General features: G+C 39.7%; 2 protein-coding genes across 2 annotated transcripts in view; one reads left to right on the top strand and one right to left on the bottom strand.

Annotated features, from left to right (window-relative positions):
- elp4 (elongator acetyltransferase complex subunit 4) overlaps positions 1 to 5339 on the bottom strand; it is a 53847-nt gene extending 48508 nt beyond the window's left edge. Inside the window, exons 1-2 of the mRNA XM_084932014.1 lie at positions 5152 to 5339; positions 3906 to 3941 (exon numbers count right to left, since the gene is read on the bottom strand). Of these exons, the coding sequence (XP_084788140.1) occupies positions 3906 to 3941; positions 5152 to 5329 (214 nt within the window). The 5' untranslated portion in view covers positions 5330 to 5339. The remainder of the gene's footprint in view (positions 1 to 3905; positions 3942 to 5151) is intronic.
- A 78-nt stretch (positions 5340 to 5417) lies between these two features.
- immp1l (inner mitochondrial membrane peptidase subunit 1) lies at positions 5418 to 18182 on the top strand. The gene is made up of 6 exons (XM_084932025.1): positions 5418 to 5512; positions 12809 to 12919; positions 13008 to 13096; positions 13361 to 13487; positions 17323 to 17433; positions 18015 to 18182. Exons 2-6 carry the CDS (start codon positions 12815 to 12817, stop codon positions 18099 to 18101), a joined length of 519 nt encoding a protein of 172 aa, XP_084788151.1. The 5' UTR covers positions 5418 to 5512; positions 12809 to 12814; the 3' UTR covers positions 18102 to 18182.
- The last annotated feature ends 1289 nt before the right edge of the window (positions 18183 to 19471 follow it).

The raw sequence follows: 19471 nt of genomic DNA, 5'->3' as shown, positions 1-19471 counted from the left end.
GACAGCAGCCATACTGGACTGATCCCCCTCTGGATGACAAACCAGGATGGACAGCTCAAGACACTTCAAAGGCAGACAACGACCAGTCTGATAATTTTATGTCTGTGTCTCACAAACAGGCCATCACAGCTAAAGGGGCAGAGTGTAGGAGACGACTGCCTGAAACAAACACAAACAAACACACACTCCAAACTCCCCCCATTCCACCCACACAACAAAACAGACACAGAGACAGCACAGTGTGCACACACACACACCATCTCTCTCTCTCACACACACCACTCTTTGAGAGACAAACACAAGAGAATGCACACACACGCATTTCACCTTTACTGTGTCTCTCATTACCAGATGAAACCAACCGTACATTGATTCACAAAATGGAAGGGAAGAACGCATTAGTGTGTAATCACTGACTCCTGCATCGATTGGGGGGATGAATTAAAGGGCAAAGCAATATCATCAGTTGGTATAGGCCTTGGCTACACACAAATTACAGCTTCAAGGGGAAACATGACTATCTTAACCTTACTGTCCACCAGTGCATATAGCCTAGCCTATGATGAATGATAATAATAACAATAATAATACAGTGGAAGACATTTATGTCACCAGAAAATCCACTTGCTTTGAATGTAATTCTGAAAAGTTCTATAACACATCTGCAGATGAGCATATTAATTAAGGATCACAGTAAAAGTGTGAACACCTGGGATTCTAACTGGAGACCAAAGGGTCATCAGTCTATTTGCCATTCTGCTAGACAGCGACATGTTAAAGACAAAGATGGAGAGAACAACCAACAATATTGTCAGCTGTAGCTTGCTGATTTCATTTCTGGAATACATTTAATTTTTGGCTCTACACGAATGAATATATGAATATAAGAATAAAGAATAAGAATAACTTTATTGAACCCAAAGGAATATAGAGGATAAAGTAACTATGTGTCTTGAAATCTCTTCATTGAAACTGCTGCGGAGAGTTTCTAAAAAGCTAATTATGCAACAGACTGAATTCAAAAAGGCAGAATTTCATGTCTTCTATATTCATCACATAAAGTGGAATATTTTAAAACCTTTTTTTCTTTGAATACCTGAAATTATTCGATTATTTATCTCTGTGTTCAGGTAAATTACTACTCGTGCTGCAAAAATATCGTATATCTCTTGGTGTCATTCAGTATAAACAATCGCAATCATGATGAAGACTGCTGACTTGAAAGTTGTCCACATGATGATTACCGACATACTCCACAAGGACCATAAGGTAAAGAAGGTCACTGCTTAAAAGGCTGGCGGTTCTCAAAGTGTTGTATCAAAGCATATTAATGTTAAGTTGACTGGAAAATGTGACAGGAAAAGATGAACAAGAGACAAGAAAAGGAATGCCATTGAGAAGATTTTCAAGAAAAGTTGATTCAAGAACTTAGAAAGCTTTGTAACGGGTGGCCTGAAGCTGGTGAGCACTGTAAGTCATGTTTTTCGAACTTTCCAGTGCATTCAACACCATAAGGCCGACCCTACTGGGCAATAAGTTGAAAGTGATGCAGGTGGATGCCTCTCTTGTGTCCTGGATTGTTGAGCACCTGACAGAAAGACTACAATATGTGCATCTTCAATATTGTGTGTCTGAAAAGGTGATCAGCAACACCGGGCACCACACGGGACTGCCCTCTCCCCTTTCCTGTTTACCCTCTACACCACAGACTTCAGCCACTACACAGAGACCTGCCATCTTCAGTATTCTGATGACTCTAGAATGGTTGAATGCACCTTTGAGGGTGATGAGACAGAGTACCGGGCTGTGGTGGACTCCTTTGTCACATGGTGTGAGCACCATCATCTGCAGCTCAATGTGACAAAGACCAAAGAATTGATGGTGGACTTTAGGAGGACCAGGAAACCTGCGATCCCTGTTTCAATCCAGGGGTTCGATCTGGACATTGCGGACGACTATAAAAACCTCGGAGTACACATTGATAATAAGCTGGACTGGGTTAAAAACACCACTGCACTCTACAGGAAGGGATGTAGGTATGGAGCTGGATGGAGCTCCCTTAAAGTAGTGTTGGAGAGATGGATGTTGTCCAAGATAAGGACAATGATGGACAACAGCATTGTGGGAAACATCCACTCCCACCCAGACCATGATGTGCTGACCAGTCACAGGAGCATGTTCAGTGAGAGAATGACATGACCCAAATGCACCACTGAACGACATTCCTGCCTGTGGCTCCCAGTACAACTCCTCCATGTAATGCACAGTACACAGAATAATAGTTACAAAATAACAAAGCTTTTAAAGTTTACAGTTTAGAGTAGAATGTCAATCATATACCTTTAATCTCTGTAATATTCTGGATATTTATAATTGGGCTATTTGTATACATTAGAGCTATTTCTTATATTGTGTATGTTTGTAATATGTTGTATTATTTAATTTAATTTAGTAAAATAAATATAAAAACCTAAAATTCCTTTGCACACATATTGAGGCTTAATATACAGTAAGGTGAAGATGAAAGTTTCCACATAGCTTTATGCAGTCATGTGAAAAACTAAGTACACTCTTACTGCTTCCATAGGAATTAAAAGGGTGCTGCTAATCAAATGAACTTGAATAACTTAACTCACTTAACTGTCTGTCAGCAAGTGTGACCACTTCTGTAAATAGTACTAAGAAGGAAAGACAGCAGCAAAATCAAACAGCTTGGAGTCCACAGTGAGAAGCATTACTCTCAACTGGAAAACAGTGGAAGTCCTAGCAAATTCATTCCAAGGCCAGACCTACATCTCAGAATCCAGAGGGCTTAGTTAGCATGTTAAATGTTAAAAGTTCATGACAGTGCAGTTAGAAAAAGACTGACCAAGTATGGCTTGTTTTTAAAGAACATAAGATAGCAGTGCATGAACACATACCCACAAATCTTAATGAATAACAATGTGAAAATGATTCTTTCAAGTTATTGCTGCTAAAAGTGGTTCTATAAGCTACTGAATCATGGGGTATATACTTATTTTTTCACATAACTACAGAGTCCTGAGAAAACATTCTTTTTTATATGACTGCATCAAGAAATTATTTTGTTGCACAAACAATTTTATGGCAGAAATATAATTTATAAGAAAAGGAATCAAAACAATTTTAGGGCTGCTAAAGCTTCACTTTTGACCCAAAATTTTAGGATTAAACTTCCTGACAGCTGTGGGCAGCAGGGATATGTTTAACTGAGTTGGAGTCTGATTGGAGGAAGCATGTGAAGTTTGTATATTTGTTGCATTGTGGCTGGACAGATCCTTGCATTCACAACAAACTGCAGTGGATGCAGACATCCACACAAAGCCTCACAAACACGTTCTATTGATTCAATTCAAGTCACTCAGCAGACCCTAGCATTTTTGAAGATGTGTGGAGTAAACCACTGAAGCAATAATAATAATAGGAAGAAGAAAGACTCTGAAAAATTACAGTGTCTGTTTTGTGGTTAGGACTATTTGTTACTTGGACCCCTAAATATTTAATTATCTTTTAAGACTGATTTCAAGCTTTCTCATATCGAGCCCATTCAACCTGAATTAACAGGATAGCTAGATAGTGAGCTAGGTAGCTAGCTAGCTAGATCCTTTATTGCCAGAGTAGCAACACATGTCTGCTACCACATATCTCAAAGACCAAACCAATATTTAATCATAATAAAGTTAATACATATATAAATAACAGCCACTAACTAATTAACAAGTATGCAACACATAGATAACATCATACTGGCATCACTGTACATTAAACAGTCTTATAGCAGCTGGTAAAAAAGGACCTCCTGAGGCACTGACACTTGCTCTTTGGTCCAATTAACAGAAACCATAAACTAGTCAATACTTAGAAATTTAAAGTGACATGCTCACCTATGAGAAGCACTGTTCCAACTGCTAATCCACCACCTGTTTGCGGAAACAAAAAACAAAATATTGGTTACATGTTAGTCTCATATATACAATATGTCCAAATCACTATGAACCCTCCCTTTGTTCAACTGCTGCTAACATCTCTGTCCTTTTGGATCTACACAAGAGACACTTAGACTTGTCACTATGTCAAATGAACCCACGAACGTGACAGTGAGCACAACAGCAACTCTCTACAAGTTCCAAGTTGTGACGAGATTATGTTTTCACGAGCACTGCCAATCACTGTTCAGTAAAGACGTGTCAAAACATTTGTCTATGTCTGTTCAACCATGAACTGTACTTCAGCTGTAAAAAACTATTTTGATGGCCACATTCTCTATGTCAGCTGCTCATCTGACAAAACGTTTGTCAAATGACAAATTAGAACGACAGGTGCAACATACTGACAAACAGGTAAACAATTAACAGACAGTACAGTTGCCACAAAGGTTCTGTCATAACTAGAGAGTATTTTGAAGTTGTGGAGAAATATTTTTTTCACACGTTTAGCTGGCAGAGACAACATGAACATGTGAATATAATTGTAGTACTTTTTTTTTCAACTGTTAGATGCTTTCAGGCAACCGTGCTTTTTACAGAAATGACTATTTGAATAATAAACCTGCCCTATTTTGTTATGCCAGGAGCTTCATTAAGCGTTAGACCTTAAAATGGCAGATATCCTTTTTTTGCTCCATTTAACCCACACCTAACCTAAGACTAAAGTGGCCTTAATAGATTTAGTCTGAATTAAGAAAAGCAACAACTCAGCAGTTGCCACACTATCGAATTAGCTTACCACAGTGCAAGACAACTAATAAGAATGTAACTGATTATAAAATGTGCATAAAAAGTAATAGGGAAATGGATTTAACTGGGAATGAATAAGGCCCTCTAGGTATTTTGTTATAATCAACATTTATTGTGAAAATTACCTAGTTGTTTTCACTGTTTTCTCACAGACAGCTTTTCCATCTAGTACTAATTAGAAAATGCATTATGCGTTTAAAATAAAAGCATATTTGTCTTGTCCTGGCAATGTCAAACGTCATAACTCGTCCTTAATATAATGGCTTTTCTTCTCATTCTCATTGCATTGATAATATGAATACAGTACGTTGCAGTAACGTGAAATCCAGCATGCGAAAGTTAGATTGAGAAATACTGCTAGCCTTTGTAGCTAGCATCCTAATGATAGACTGACCGAGCAAATAGTCGAGTGACGTGACACCGGTGGAGACTAGGAGCTGTCCATTTTGAACCGAAGGTCTAGTACCAGGTATGGATATTAACTTGCTCCTTGTTTTCTTCTGAAAACTCGTACTATTGAACGGTGGACGTTCGGCTGAGGGTTTACCCACACTATTCACGGGGGCTGCCATACTGTCAGTAACGTGCTGACGCGTGCTGATGTTTTGGCACGTGTTATCCAATCAAATAGGAGTTTGGTGAGGCTCAACCAATGACTTCCGCTGTTGTTACAGTGCCGCTCCTGGAAGTCGTAAAAGGGAAGTTCAACTGTTATTGTAAGTGCCCGGTGAGAGCTTTTAGTCACACGCTAGAAAGTGAGTACAACTCCACTCATTATATAGTTTAAATGTCTTGTTTTTAAAATTTTCTACAAAAACCTAAGCTTATCTGTTGTTGTTATTATAACAGGAGTTATTCAGAAGTCGCTCAGTCCCTAAAAGTATATCGAGTCTCCCGATTATGACCTCGTTCCCTCATTACACAAAATCTGAACATTGTGTCTTATAAATACGTTAATGAATGACAACATTTGTATGTAAGGAGCTTACACTGAACAGTTTTACCTTTATACTATACAGTGTTAAAATGTTTGTAAAAGAGACTATTTAAATCGTTTTGTAATTTAATACACAAATTGCTAAACGATAATGCATTACGTTGAAATTCTAAATAATATGAATATTTCCTGAGAATGTACGATAATGTGTCGCGGTATTAAGCCACTCCTCAATATCTACAGGAGATTTATTGTATCTGAAAGTCATGTCCTTAAGCAATGGTTAAAAAAAAAATACTTAAAAATGATGTCACTGGACGTGGCTGTCAAGAAGATATTCCTAATGAAGGGAAACGGATAAAAAGATGAGGGATGCTAAATTACACAAAGACTGGACTGAAAATCAGTGGCAATAGGTATTGTCAAATGATGAATCCAAATTTTGAATTTTTAGTTCAAATTATCATTATGTATACAGGTCAAGAGAAGGGTACACCGGTGAACATATACAGGTATCTTTAAAATATACGGCGGAGGCTCTGTTGTGGTTTGAAGCTGCATACAGCCAGTGTTATAGGGGATCTTTTCAAGGTTAATGGAATTATGAACACAGAAAATGCGCAATATCAGTCATTGACTGGCCAGCCCAAAGCCTGGACCTCAACATTACTGAATTAGTGTGGGGTCATCTTGTCAAAGAATGATACAAAAGGTAGCTAACATCCAAAAAAAGAGCTTTTAAGAAGATGTAAAACTATTCCTGGAGACTAATGAAAGAAAGCTTGTCTAAGAGAATTCAGTCTGTAGGAATACAGGTGGTCATACCAAATGTTGACTTTTAAACTCTTTTTTTTAGGCTTATATATTGTATTCTATATATATAAATATATAATATTTACCATTTTCCCATTAAATTATAGAGAAATAAGGGGTGACTAAAGACTTGCACAGTTCTCTATTGTGCTGTAAAAAGTAAATCACAATATTTGTAGTAGTGATTTGTTGTTTTTCTATTCTGTTTCGCATTAAAGGATGGCCATCTTGATGTAAGAATTTTCAAAGTATTCAAGCCCAATTAATGTTTTAATTTTATGCCAGAAATTAACACAGGGACTTCAAAAGAATAAAAGGTTGTGTGTTAAAAAGCAAAAGGACAACTAGCAACAAATCAATCAACAACAAGTGCTTCAGAGAGCAACTTGGGGTTAGTATCTCGCCCAAGGATATTTGGCATGCAGACTGGAGCAGACTGGGATCAAACCACAAACCTGGTTAGTTAGCGCTCTGCCACCTGAGCTGCAGCCACCCCATAGACAACAACCTTTTCAAGGGAGGCCTTGCTTTTTTCAGCAAGTAGTATCAAATCATAGATTATAAAAGTATAGCTCCACAGACCCAATGTTAAACTGGCCTTTGTGCAATGAAGACCAGACAACAACTGGAAAATATTTGCAGATTATAGAAGAGGCCCCAGGAAGCAAGTGAAAAACTACATCAAGCAATAGCATGAAAATGTTTTTCTTAGTTTCCCAACCATAAACAATATCCAGTAATTGAGATAAATGTGATATAACATAATAGTACACATGCCCCTGTCCCAACCTGTAATCTGTTTCTCATATCAAATGTATTTATGACTGTGGCCGTTGAAGGTGAAGGTAAATAATGGAATAGGAGACATTTGTGTTAGCCTTTATGTGGAATTGGTGGCATTATCAAAAATTATATTATTACTGTTATTCTTCCAAAAACCCTTGCACCTAATTAGTTTATTTTTAATGTTATTCAACATGCTCAAGTAGCTGTTTGCATCTCTGTTGCCAGTAGGATTAATTTACAATAATTAAGTATAGTTTGACTGCTTTAGTGTGATCAGAAGTCAGTTTTTAGGGTAGATTTACACTTTTATGTAGAGTGTAATGCACATGGGTTTTTGGCAGATACATAAATAATAACATAAAAAGCTGATAAATTGCAGTAAGTTCCTTTGATTTCAAGGTACTCATATTCTGCATGCTAGTTCGCTGTCACACTGCCATGAGAAATTTGAATGGGATTGAATAATATCAGGAGCATTTGTGCTTTTCCAGAGAATTCAAAATGTGAATTTGGCCTGTTCATGACGAAAACTATTTTGTGAAGAACTCCTACTGTTTTGTTAGGAAAAGCTAGTGTTAGGAAAAGTTGACTGGTGAGTGAATGGTGTGATCCTTAAGACATCTGCAAAAAGGTTTGTTTGGCAGAGAGAGGCCAGAGGCAGCATAAGATCGCAGGATGCTGTGATGCTCCAGAGGAAACAATTGCCCAACTGCTCACTTTACAAATGCTCTCAGCAGACAGTCCTGCTGTTTTGACAGCACTGTGAGATTTATGTGTGCTGACAGGGGACCAAGGGAATATATCATGACTGACAACGCTGGGCATTGTAGTAAGCCTATATGAGGCAAATAAGATGCGCTGACTGGCCTGGGTCTCAAAAGGAGGAGGACCTGCATCAGCAGTGCAACTTGCGGGATGTATGAATGCGTCTCTTTCCCTACATTCTCTGTACATTTCCTTTCATCTCCTTTTTAATTCTCTTAAATCTCAGTTTAAGCCTTTGGCTCTGTTGCACTCTTCAGTGTATGATAGTGTACACAAAGCAGTCTAACTGCAGAAAAAATAGCACAAATTTCCCCCCTTTCAAAGTGTGATCTAGTGTTTTTCTGTGGTGTTTTTGTCATTTTAATCTGTATCTGATTGAGCAATATAATGGCAGCAGTCATAACATGTCAGACCTTTCCTGGTTTGACTGTTTGGATTTCTTTAGTCTAATTCTGCCATCAGCATTGAACTGCGAGAAGCGGCTCCGTTTGTGTGTTGGGAGGATGCAAGATTATCATCAACATGCACATATTTGTTTTGTTAACACTGAAAGAAAAGCATTATTCTAAAGGAACAAGTGCAATCAGCATAGGACAGGTCTTGTACACAACTAATTTTGTCTAAGGATTTGCCTTTTTCCATGTATTCACCATCCCATATTTTGAATAGCTTTATTTTGGTTTCCTGGGATTTTTTTCTACAGATGTAGTTTTAAAATACACTGAGTCATATTTAGCTGACCTATACAAAAGGGACGTAGAAAGTATGGAAACTTGAGTCAAAGGAAATCGCATTTTTAAAAATTGTAGGTTTGCTTTACGGTTGAGGTTCCTGTCAGCAGTTAGTGTTAAAATATAAAAGGCCATTTCATTAGCTGAGCAGTGCATAACCCAAATGGCTTTGTGAATGTGATACAACACCAGATAAAATCTGTCAGCACAAGGCCAGCACAACACAATCACTTGTGCTCTGCACAATAAGGCTTAGTGACTGATTTTTTTTTTTCCATTCAATATTATTGGCCAGGGACTCTGTCAACCTACACTTCCTTTCAATTCATAGCAGTTGTATTCATATCACTTTGCTATTATTTGCTCTGGTTGACCCATTGATTGCAGGTTTAAATCCTCGGCCCCAAATAGTAACCTCGCTCAGCTGTGTCACGGCTGTGTTGCCGTTAGCAACAATGAAAAGCGCAATATGGAGATCAGTCCCTTCAATTAAGCTTCTGATAGAAGGCAGACCTAGGAGAGATGGGGACCAGACATGGTACTCAGTGACTGGGACTTTTACATCTGTCACTCCCCATCAAGCCAGGTGTCTGTGTTTAAATCAGCAGGATTATCTGTGATTGCACTGATAGTTGAAACAGACCCCCTGTGTTGCCAAGCCTCCTCCTTTTTATAGCTCACATTAAGATCAAGTCAAGCTCTGCGCAACAGGACTTATGCCCCACCCTCCCCTGCCTTCTGCTGCCCAGAGGAAGACATCAGAGGTAGGATTCATCCCATCTCTGCTCTGCCTGCTTCTCCAGACTCCCTTCCATCTGGGATCCTTAGGGAGAAGAAGAATATCTGACAAGGGGCTCGTAAGCCTCTTAGCCCCCCTGTTGCCCAGTTCTCTCTCAGCCCATGTTTTCCTAATTTAGTTGTGTAAGAAGTCCACCGCAAGGCCCTTGTGTGCTGTTTGGATTGAAATTCCCTTTGTGGCTCTAATAGACTGGCCATGTATATCAATTAACACTATTCAGCCATGGCAGGGTCAAATCTCTTGAGACTAGTAGCCGTAATTCCTTTCTGAATATTTCCTTATGGCTTCAATAATATGAGTTTAATTAGGTGTCAGTTGTGATAAGCTTTTATTGGCTTTTGGCTGTTTTTCTCTTGTTTTTTTTGTTTGTTTGTTTGTTTGTTTGTTTACTGTTCATATATTGGCAGACTCTAATTGAAACAAATCGGCAGTGGAATCATTTCACTGATTATCTTCATTTTTGAGACGTTTTCCCCCTATGTTTTTTCCAAGCAAATACATAATGTAGTTCAGTTTCTTAATTACAACTTTTAAGAAACATCTCATGTCGATCCATTGGTAAGCTGATAGTACTGAAGCAGCATTACTTTTGCTGAAATTAAAGAGAAAACATTGGAAACACTTTTTTTTGATTGGCTTTCATTTCTTTCTCCTTGTTGTCATTGCAATATTCAGGAACCCTTTTTTATGTATGCATTCTCAAATTTTGGACTAATAATGTTTTTGACAGAGGTTTAAATGTCCTGATAGGCTTTTCCACTGCTGCAGCACTTTATGCTCATATTTGGTATAGCAGAATTCACCCCTCCTAATTCATCTACTTATGATTTCTGCTCTGAATGAGCAGGGCTTCTTCAGGAGTAAGATCACAGAGTTAAACACACAATGAAATGTTTCCATCAAAAGCTACTCATTTGGGCTCCCCCTTTCTCGTCACTGTAGCACTGTTCTGTGACAATGGGAGGCCAATGGCCACAGATGGTTCTGCAGCGAGCGCCGCACTAGCTGTTTTTTTTTTTCCCATGAACATGTTTGGCATGTAATCCTGGATTAACAGTGAGACTTTTTGTGTATTTACAGCTGTAATACAGCATTCATTTAATGTTGATATCCCCCTAATAAACATGCACTGGTTATTAGAAGACCGAGATAGTGTGGGTTATCTGACTCTTTGCCCAGGGGATTTAGAGCTAATAGAGATCACATCAGAGGTCTCTGTGGATGTCCACCTTGTTCTGAATCCCAGTGGAGTCTCTGCAGCTAACATATACACTTGCCATGAAACACATAGGTAATGCTATTGTCTGTGCACATTGACACACCAAAACACCACATGTACACGCACAGACACACACTATCAATGACAGAGGGTGCCTCAGAAAACCAGCCGGCTGCATATGGACTCTCTTGATATCAGTCACTGGCCGTGTGATCTTGTTATGCAAAGTCCCTTAATCCCTACCTATGATGAATGCATGCTGGAATGGAGGGGGGTGATGAAACAGAGATATGAGGGCAGCTGTACGGGAGGCTGTCCACTGTGCTTTGAGAATAAGTGCTAACAAAGATTCCTGATCCCTGGTCTAGCAGAGGGAAGAGCACATGTGAGATCATGTCTGAGACTGCAATACAGTAACAGAATGGCAGAGATGCTGGTGGAGTAAGCTGAGAGCTAGATGAATATAGATGAACATGTTGCTTTCGTGCAGACCTGAGGTTCACATTAACCTTTAGACCATTTGCATCCCAACAGAGGAATTATGGGGCCAGAGGTGTTATTGTACCAGCTGGGGGAGGACTGAGTTTATAGTTCCTGTGGAACAGAACAAGACCGGAGCAAGCTGCAAGTGGAAGGGGGCACTTCATCTGGGCCCTGTCCTGACCGTATATTTCTCCCTTCACCTGCTCAAGCTTTGTCATTTGAAGTAGTAGTGAAAAGCAGAGGGTTGCCAGTGGTGATCGGGGAAAGAAACAGAGTAGCAGCACAGAGGGAGGTGAAAGGATGGAGTTGCTCTTTTTTGGATCAGAAAGGTTGGTGAATAGACCAGAGACAAACCATGCTAGGGATAAAAGAATAGAGGGTATAATAGGTGATGTATAGTCGGAATGAATGAGAGAGCATTGTGTGTGTCTGTGAGAGTGGAGAGGAGTGGAGGAGGGTAATGGGATTAGGGGTAACACCTTTGGCAGGGCTGGGAGAGCCACCTGACACCCGGTCTGTTGAGAACCTGGGGAGAAAGGGAGTGGAGGTGGTGGGGGCAAAGGAGAAATCGGGGGTCTAATCCTTGTCCATCTTTGGGAAGTCATTCCCAGAGCTCTGAGGATTTGGGGCTTTGGTTTCCGCTCTGCTTGCTTTGGTTAATAATACCCTGGGAGGGAGAGAAGACATGGAGAGAGAAAGAGGGAAAGAGACAGGAGGAAAAGAAGAGATGGAGATGAAGATTTCTTTACCCTGTGGTGGACTGGCAGGACAGCAGCGTGAGCTAAAAGAAAATGTTTGAGGTGCAGGCTAACATCAAAATCAAGCTGTATCTATTGTTCCTCAGTTTGCATTTGTGTTTACGCAGGGGTGTGTGCGCGTGTGTTTGTGTGTGTGTGTGGGCTCGCATATGCACTTTGTACAACAGTGTGTAAATACTGCCTCTCTTTTCTCCAACCACCCCACAGGTTGCAGCTTGAGTAAAAGTCAATAACCTAAGTGTGCCTGGGATGTTTGCTTAGAAGACACATGGGTGCTCATTGTGTGTGTTCATGTGGCAGTGTTTGCAGGGCAGTTGTTTGGGTGCTTTTGGTGTCTTTTTGTTTCTATGGTGCTGACAGAAGTTGATAACTACTCTAATGACTGTGGTGGTGATGGAGGCAGCACAGTGTCAGGGACTAGCTGCCGACAGTGCAGAGCTGCTTGGCTGGATGTGTCACAGCTTCTGTGTTTGTCCATCACCTGAGCACAAGGTGTTGATTGGTCCATCCTACGCAGGATCAAAGTTCAGGGCAGTTTTCTGGTGTGAACTGGCCGCTCAGCCTCTGTGAATGAAACACCATAGAATGTGCCATCTTAGCAGTAGGCCAACTGTGACAACCTTGTCCACACCTTTAAGCATTAACCCTAAAACAGCTTTTGTTTTTAGAAATCCCATAAAGAACATAAGCCTACCATAAATGGATCAAGCATGTACTTCGATGACATTGCATTATAATCCATGGCTGCTTTCTTCTGTAGGTTGAGATGTTCCGCCGTGTGCTGGGGAAGACCTTTGGTTTTGTGGGCTACACAATCCAGTATGGCTGCATTGCACACTGTGCTTTTGAATACATTGGAGAGTTAGTCGTGGTTCGTATTAAAAGATTACAGATTTAATGACTTTTTTTTATTCTTACAAGAAATAATTAAGAAAGAATTTTCTTTGGCTTTTATTCAGTGTTCTGGTCCATCCATGGAGCCCACCATTGTCAACGAGGATATTGTCTTCTCTGAACGGATGAGTCGGCATCTTTGCAAAATACAAAAGTAGGTTGCACTTAGTTTATGCAGTCGGGAAAAAAAGATGACAGCAAGCATTTTAGAATATTTATAGCACACATTTTAACATTTCAGTGTGCATTTGTGATTCACTGCTTGATTTGTGACCATTTCTCTGCTTTTTTCCCCCTAAAAATAAAAGAAAGCACAACAATACTAATATCCTACTAGTCATTTCAAATGGTGTCTTAGATCATATGGGATTTTTTGCATTTTCTTATTAAATAATCGTGTTTTATGGTTTCCTTTCAGGGGTGATATAGTCATTGCAAAAAGTCCATTTGACCCAAATATGAACATTTGTAAAAGGGTAATTGGATTGGAGGGTGACAAGGTCTGCACAAGTTCCCCATCAGATTTGTTCAAGACCCACACATATGTAAGTATCTTTTCATCAGGATCATCATCATTACGCCCACATTTTCTGAAGATGTCATGCTTCTTAGCTGCTTTTCTTATACATATTGCGATTACCTGATTTACCAAGTAAGGTTTCTGGTGGCGGCTTTGCAGTTTTACTTCAAACAACCACAACTCAGTGACTGTCTTTGAAAGGAAAAAAAAAAAGGTTAAAAAGATACAGTGCAAATAGAAAGTGATTGAAGAAGGTGTTTACAGCAAAACACTTGATAGTTTGTTTCACCCTAAAAATGACAAGCAGAATCTCTATGCATAATGCAAAACTGTCCCTCGCTTATTCTTTGTGTGTACCGCAGTCTATAGGCTATCATCCTGTTGTTTACATTTTAGACCGCACACATCCATTTTGTGTCATTGGTCAAAATATCAGTTTTGACAACACCTATATTTCCTCAGAACAGTGATAAAACCAGAGAGTGAACAGGGGTTCTGCTGCTGAAACCACTGTCATTGCTTTTCTATTACTACTCTCCCCAACACCCACAGCTCAGGCCTGCAATCTCTCTGAAGCCTGTTAGAGTTAGTGCCAGCCGAATGGACAGACTGATGGGCGGGAGGCTGTGTGTGTGTCGGTCTGTGTGCATGTGTGTATGTGTGAACCAAAGATTTTTATCTTGCATGGTTTTTAAATCTGTTGTGTATTTAAAAGACTTAAGACACAAGGCCTGTAAGCGGCATTCACTGGATGAAAAAGGAAATGTATATATTTTCTCTTTTACAAACAGCATTTTCATATTATATACATATGTACATATGTATATAATCTTCTGTATATATATATATATATATATATATATATATACAGAAGATCGAACTTTGAACTTAAAAGAGATGGTGTCACTCTGTTGTGATTTGTGTTACCAGAATGTAGCAACACATATCTTAGTTTTGAGTCTCTTTTTGAAAAATCTGCCACTAGGTGGAGAACTATTATTATATGACTTAGACTCACTTTACATGTCCTTTCACCTTAATTCACTAATTTAAGTCCTTTCACAGGTTTAGTATCTCAGTTGGATGGATTATATATCAGGTTACTAAGAACATCTGAATCACAACTTGCCAACTAGTGATCCAATTATCATCATCATTGACGATCGGTAACAGATATAATGTGTATATTGGGGATTCAGAAACCAGGATATCTCTTTGTGTAAGCAGGTGCAACACCACAATTACCAGTTAGTTTGATTGTTTGTTTTGCTTTTTGTTTTGTTTTGTTCATTTTTAAGTAGAGCGTTTATTTAAAAGGGCAGTGTCTCTTTGTAACATCTTTGTTAGATTAAGTCAAAGTCATTATAATTAATTACAGTTTGCACATGTATGTGTGTTTGGTGCTTTTTACCCACCAGCAGATGGATAGATCTGTTTGTGTGATTATTACAATAGTGTGAGGCATTATGGGTGGACCTGTAAAGATGAATTTTGGAAGGGAGTGTTACACCCTGTCAACACCTCATTTTCTGTTCTGACAGACAGGCAGGCCCTCTCCACCCTCAGCTATCCAACAGCACACTAATTGCCCTGTCACCTTTTAGGAATGATTTCTGTGTCAGAGCTATTGTGTCAAAACAATGACACTCGATCCCTAATATTATACCAGAGATGGAGAGACGAGAAATAAGAGCGATGAAATGACGCTATGCTTTCTGTTCTTTGCAGTAAAGATAGACAGAGCAATATGATGAAAGATGAACTCAGTATTCCTGTATTAAGCTTTAACATAATTCCCCACCCCAATCATGTTAACATAATGAGCACTTTAATGGTGTGGCTGTTAAACAACACACCTCCACAGTGAATACAGCTCCTGTTTCAGCTCTTCTCGACATGTCTCTGACAGCTACACAATGCCTGGCGTCAACCCAACCTGCAACCACAGGATGGGTGCAGTCATTGCCATCCATCACACCAGAGTCGCAGGCGGAGCTGATCAAAGTGACTCCGCCTCTAACTGCAACAGCTCTGGTTTTGAGCCTAACAGGATTTTTGGAAATACATGTGGTTAGAAATGACATTTGTTGATAACGGCTCCTCTGTCAAAATCAAACATGTTGGTGCTATTATGTGGTAAAATGACAAATTACTGGTTTATGTCAACACCCTGTGGACAGAGAAACATCTTAATTATAACCTTGATGTGTACCCAAAAAGAAATCGAGCGTTCCTCATAGTCTTCTCTTTACCTGCCTGAAACTGCAGTTTTCTTTGAAAAACACTCTTTGAAATGTGCATTGTTTGGTTTATGACTATCTTGCATCCATTTCATTTTAATTGAGAGATTTTCTCTTGACCTGCTAAGTTTTTTTTGTTTTGCTTTGGATTATTCACACACCTACAAAGTGATATGAATAAGCGTTCATCCTCATGCTGGTCGCAGTGCAGCAGGTTCAAGTTTCAGACCTCTTCACTTTTTCACTTGGTGAAATACTGCCTAGTGGATCTTTAAAGTCAGACTTTACTCAGGTTTTGGTTTGATTCATAAACACTGAAACAAAGTGCTGTTGTCAGTCAGACGTTGCTGGTCTGAATCAGTGTTTTTGATTAGGCCTTTAAATAGAAATTATGCCATCAGGAGTTTTTGCTTTTCAATGATTTTTACACTACGCACAAATTCTTAAGAGGTACTGACTAAGTAACCTTTAAGATAAGCACAGTAGAGATAATATTTTTAAAAAAGATGAGAATGTGGAGAAACGGGGGGTTCTGGTTTGGCAGATGACAAACGGTTGTGTTTCTTTTTCCTGTGCTTGGGAGCCAGCATATGTTACCATGTTAATGAGGTGTAATGGTGAGAATCCAGCATGCTGACATATGGTTCTCAGATGACTCCTTTAATGATATTCATTTGTGTCGTCGTTATTCAGTGAGTTGTTTACCTCGTGTTAGGTCAACGTGTCACTGGCTTGTGATTATGTCACATCATCTGTCTCAATTATCAAATATGAAATGAAATGCAGCATCCCACAGTAGTACTCAAGACTCTAATCAGAGAGCCGGCTGATAAGGAATACAGAGGGAAAGATGTGACGTCACCTCAGTGCGGATAATATTCTGTCTTTATTCACGTTATTCTCTTCCTCCAGAGGACTTTTGCCGTTAAAAAGTTAGGCAACACAAAAATAGACTCGCGGATTGTGATGCCCATTATGACAATATAATGTGTTGTTGATCCTGTCTGCACATATAGGGGGGACAGCGCACTTAATTAGGGACTTGACAAGCCCACTCTCCTAAAGTGATGAGATTAATCATAATTGGTGTCACTGTGAATTAGAGAGCGCTCGGATGACCGCCCCACTGGCAGGTCGGACTGCGGTGGAGACCCTTGGACACTGCTGCTAGCCGCAGCTTAGCTCTCCCTCATTCTCTCTCTTCCTCTCTTGCTCCCTTTCTTTTTGCTGCCCAGCTATCTCAGGCCTCTCTCTGGCTTTGCCCTCCTTGAGTAAAAGGGGCTCAGATCTCAGCCAACAGCCTAATGACCCTGTTTGAAGTTCTTCTAAATCCCTTCTCGCCCGACCCTGCCCGTTACCCATGACCCCTCTCCTAAGACGGTGCGAGGTTAAAGAGGGACAAGCAGGTTAACGTTAAGATAGGCTAAGGAGGGAGGGTTGTCTGGAATATGGGGAGGGGTTCTCGCTAAATGAGATCAAATCACTTGTGTCTCTTAAAGTTGAGTAATGGTGCAATTTAAGACTCTAAGACTTCTATCTCATTCCGTTTTTGTGGACTAGAGTCTTTTACATTATGAACTTTTGTTTTTGCCTTCTTCCAATGTGTGCCAATGTTTCCAGGTTCCAAAAGGCCATGTGTGGCTAGAAGGGGATAACCTTAGGAATTCTACTGACTCAAGGAACTATGGCCCAATTCCCTATGCCCTCATCCGAGGGCGTGTTTGCTTAAAGGTAATGGGGGAGGTAAACTCTACATTGTCATATATGTATATTTAAAAAAGCATAACAAATGTGTGGGGTATTTGTGGAGTTTCTTCCTATAAGAGTTTTAGGGACTGAGCTCATGGCCAACCTATATGTGTGTGTGTGTTTCTAGTCTTTTATTGTTTTTTTAAATTATTATTATCAAACAATGTCTGTTTTAAGCACAATTTAATGCCATGAGTCAGTTAAAAGTTCAAAGCAAGTGCGTCTGACTGACCAAAGCCTAGCCAACATATTGTTTAGCTTTCCATTCTGCTATGTTGTCGTGTCACTGGATGTCATATCAACCACGACCCTGTAAATGGGTCAGCCAACCTTCTGTCCATCTGATTGGACAGCAGCACTCCACTGGAGGCCCTACTATGACAGCTGATGAAATCACAGGATTTGCTATGATGTCAATGGTGTCATTAAAATTCATATTAGCAAATGTGTCACACCATGTGATAAAGTGTGCAATATGGTTAGAAGCACCTTTATTCTGTATTTATGCCAGTCTTTTCTCTCTTTTAATCCATTCTTTCTTTGTCACCCTTTGTCCCGTACAGCTCTGGCCACCACATAGTTTTGGGACCCTGAGTGAAAGTCCAACAGAACGGATCATTAAAACTCAGAGCGACTCGGACTCAGATTGACTTGTCTACTTTGTTTATATTTGTACTTGTTCTTGACTTTTTCATTTTTGAATAAAAGTGTTAATTCTTTTAAAAAGTTAATCGTGCCCATTTCATTAAGATCAAGATTCAAGATTTGATTAAGATGCAGCAGTGAGAGACGCTGCATCTCTGTGGAACTGCTAATGGCAGAGCTGGCAGGGGCAAATATGCATAAGATTTAAAGCTGACTTAGTAATAGCAGCTATGTCAATGTATTAAAAGCCTAATCATACCAAACAGCGCAAACACTATTCAGGAATCAGAAGTTACGATTGAGTGAGTTCAGTTGCTTTATGTAAGTGGTGCTGAAATGCACCAAAACTGTACATTTAATTTTTTTGTTGGCTATTTGTAAATCTTGAAAAAGTGATATCTGTCTGAACTAAAAGGAAGTATTTCAGCATTATGTGTCACATTTCCTTTAAAATCCGTTATTTATTTCATGTTTACCCTTCCTTGGTATTACGCTACAACAAAAACTCTCTGAATGTTTAATATTTCATCAGGCTGCCAAGGCAATTGAAAAAATCTTAGCACTTCCCATTTAACCATACAATATTAATACGCACTTAGTAAGGGGCTCTGTGTGTGCGCGCATGTGTTCATGTGTGCATTTAAAAATATCGAGTCTCACACTCAGTATGTTTACATGTACTGGTTATAGCTACTACTGCAGATTTCTACTTGGAAAAACTTAATTCCTTTGTCATATACTTTATAGGTTTTAGGTTTTACAGAACTGCATGGATGTGTCTTAGAAAGACCCAAAATTGGGTGTAGTCATTGCTAATCATGGGTGCAAAATGGGTACATCATTAGCTATATGTCCTTGTTTTGTAAAATAAATCTTTTGTAAGTAATGTGGTTTGCACCTCTGAACAGCAGGTAAATATTCAAACACTATCACAAAGAAAAAATCCAATCCTATGAGCTGTGGGCAGAGAATATTCACAGAATAGAATGGATCTAATTGCAAAACCAAGCTAGTTGTGATATATTTTTCATCAGGGTGTTAACTCACTTAAAGCATTGTGCTGCTGCAGATTTTGAAGACTTTCTCATCCTGCTTAGGCCTTTCTGGACACAGGGACATAGCCGTACAGTGGCATACTGAGCCCTGGATGCTCAGCTGGTCATTCTCTTAGGCAGAGAGGGACTCTTCTTCTTTAAGCTCCCCAAGGGAAGTGAGTTCTAGGCAGCCGTGGGTCCCTGTCCAGCTGCTTCCTCTGTCTGGAGGGGGCCAGAGGGTCAGAGACAAGGCGCTCTGTGACACTGAATTATCTGCCTGAGTGTGATTGTGCCTGCTGGGAGGGACACTCAAGATTGTGTGAGCGTGTGCGTGTGTGTGT

This window comes from Perissodus microlepis, chromosome 1 (assembly GCF_051167445.1).
Source record: "Perissodus microlepis isolate ML-2025 ecotype Zambia chromosome 1, ASM5116744v1, whole genome shotgun sequence".
NCBI lineage: Eukaryota > Metazoa > Chordata > Actinopteri > Cichliformes > Cichlidae > Perissodus > Perissodus microlepis.
The sequence above is the reverse complement of the archived record's forward strand: the minus strand, read 5'-3'. Positions and strand labels throughout refer to the sequence as shown.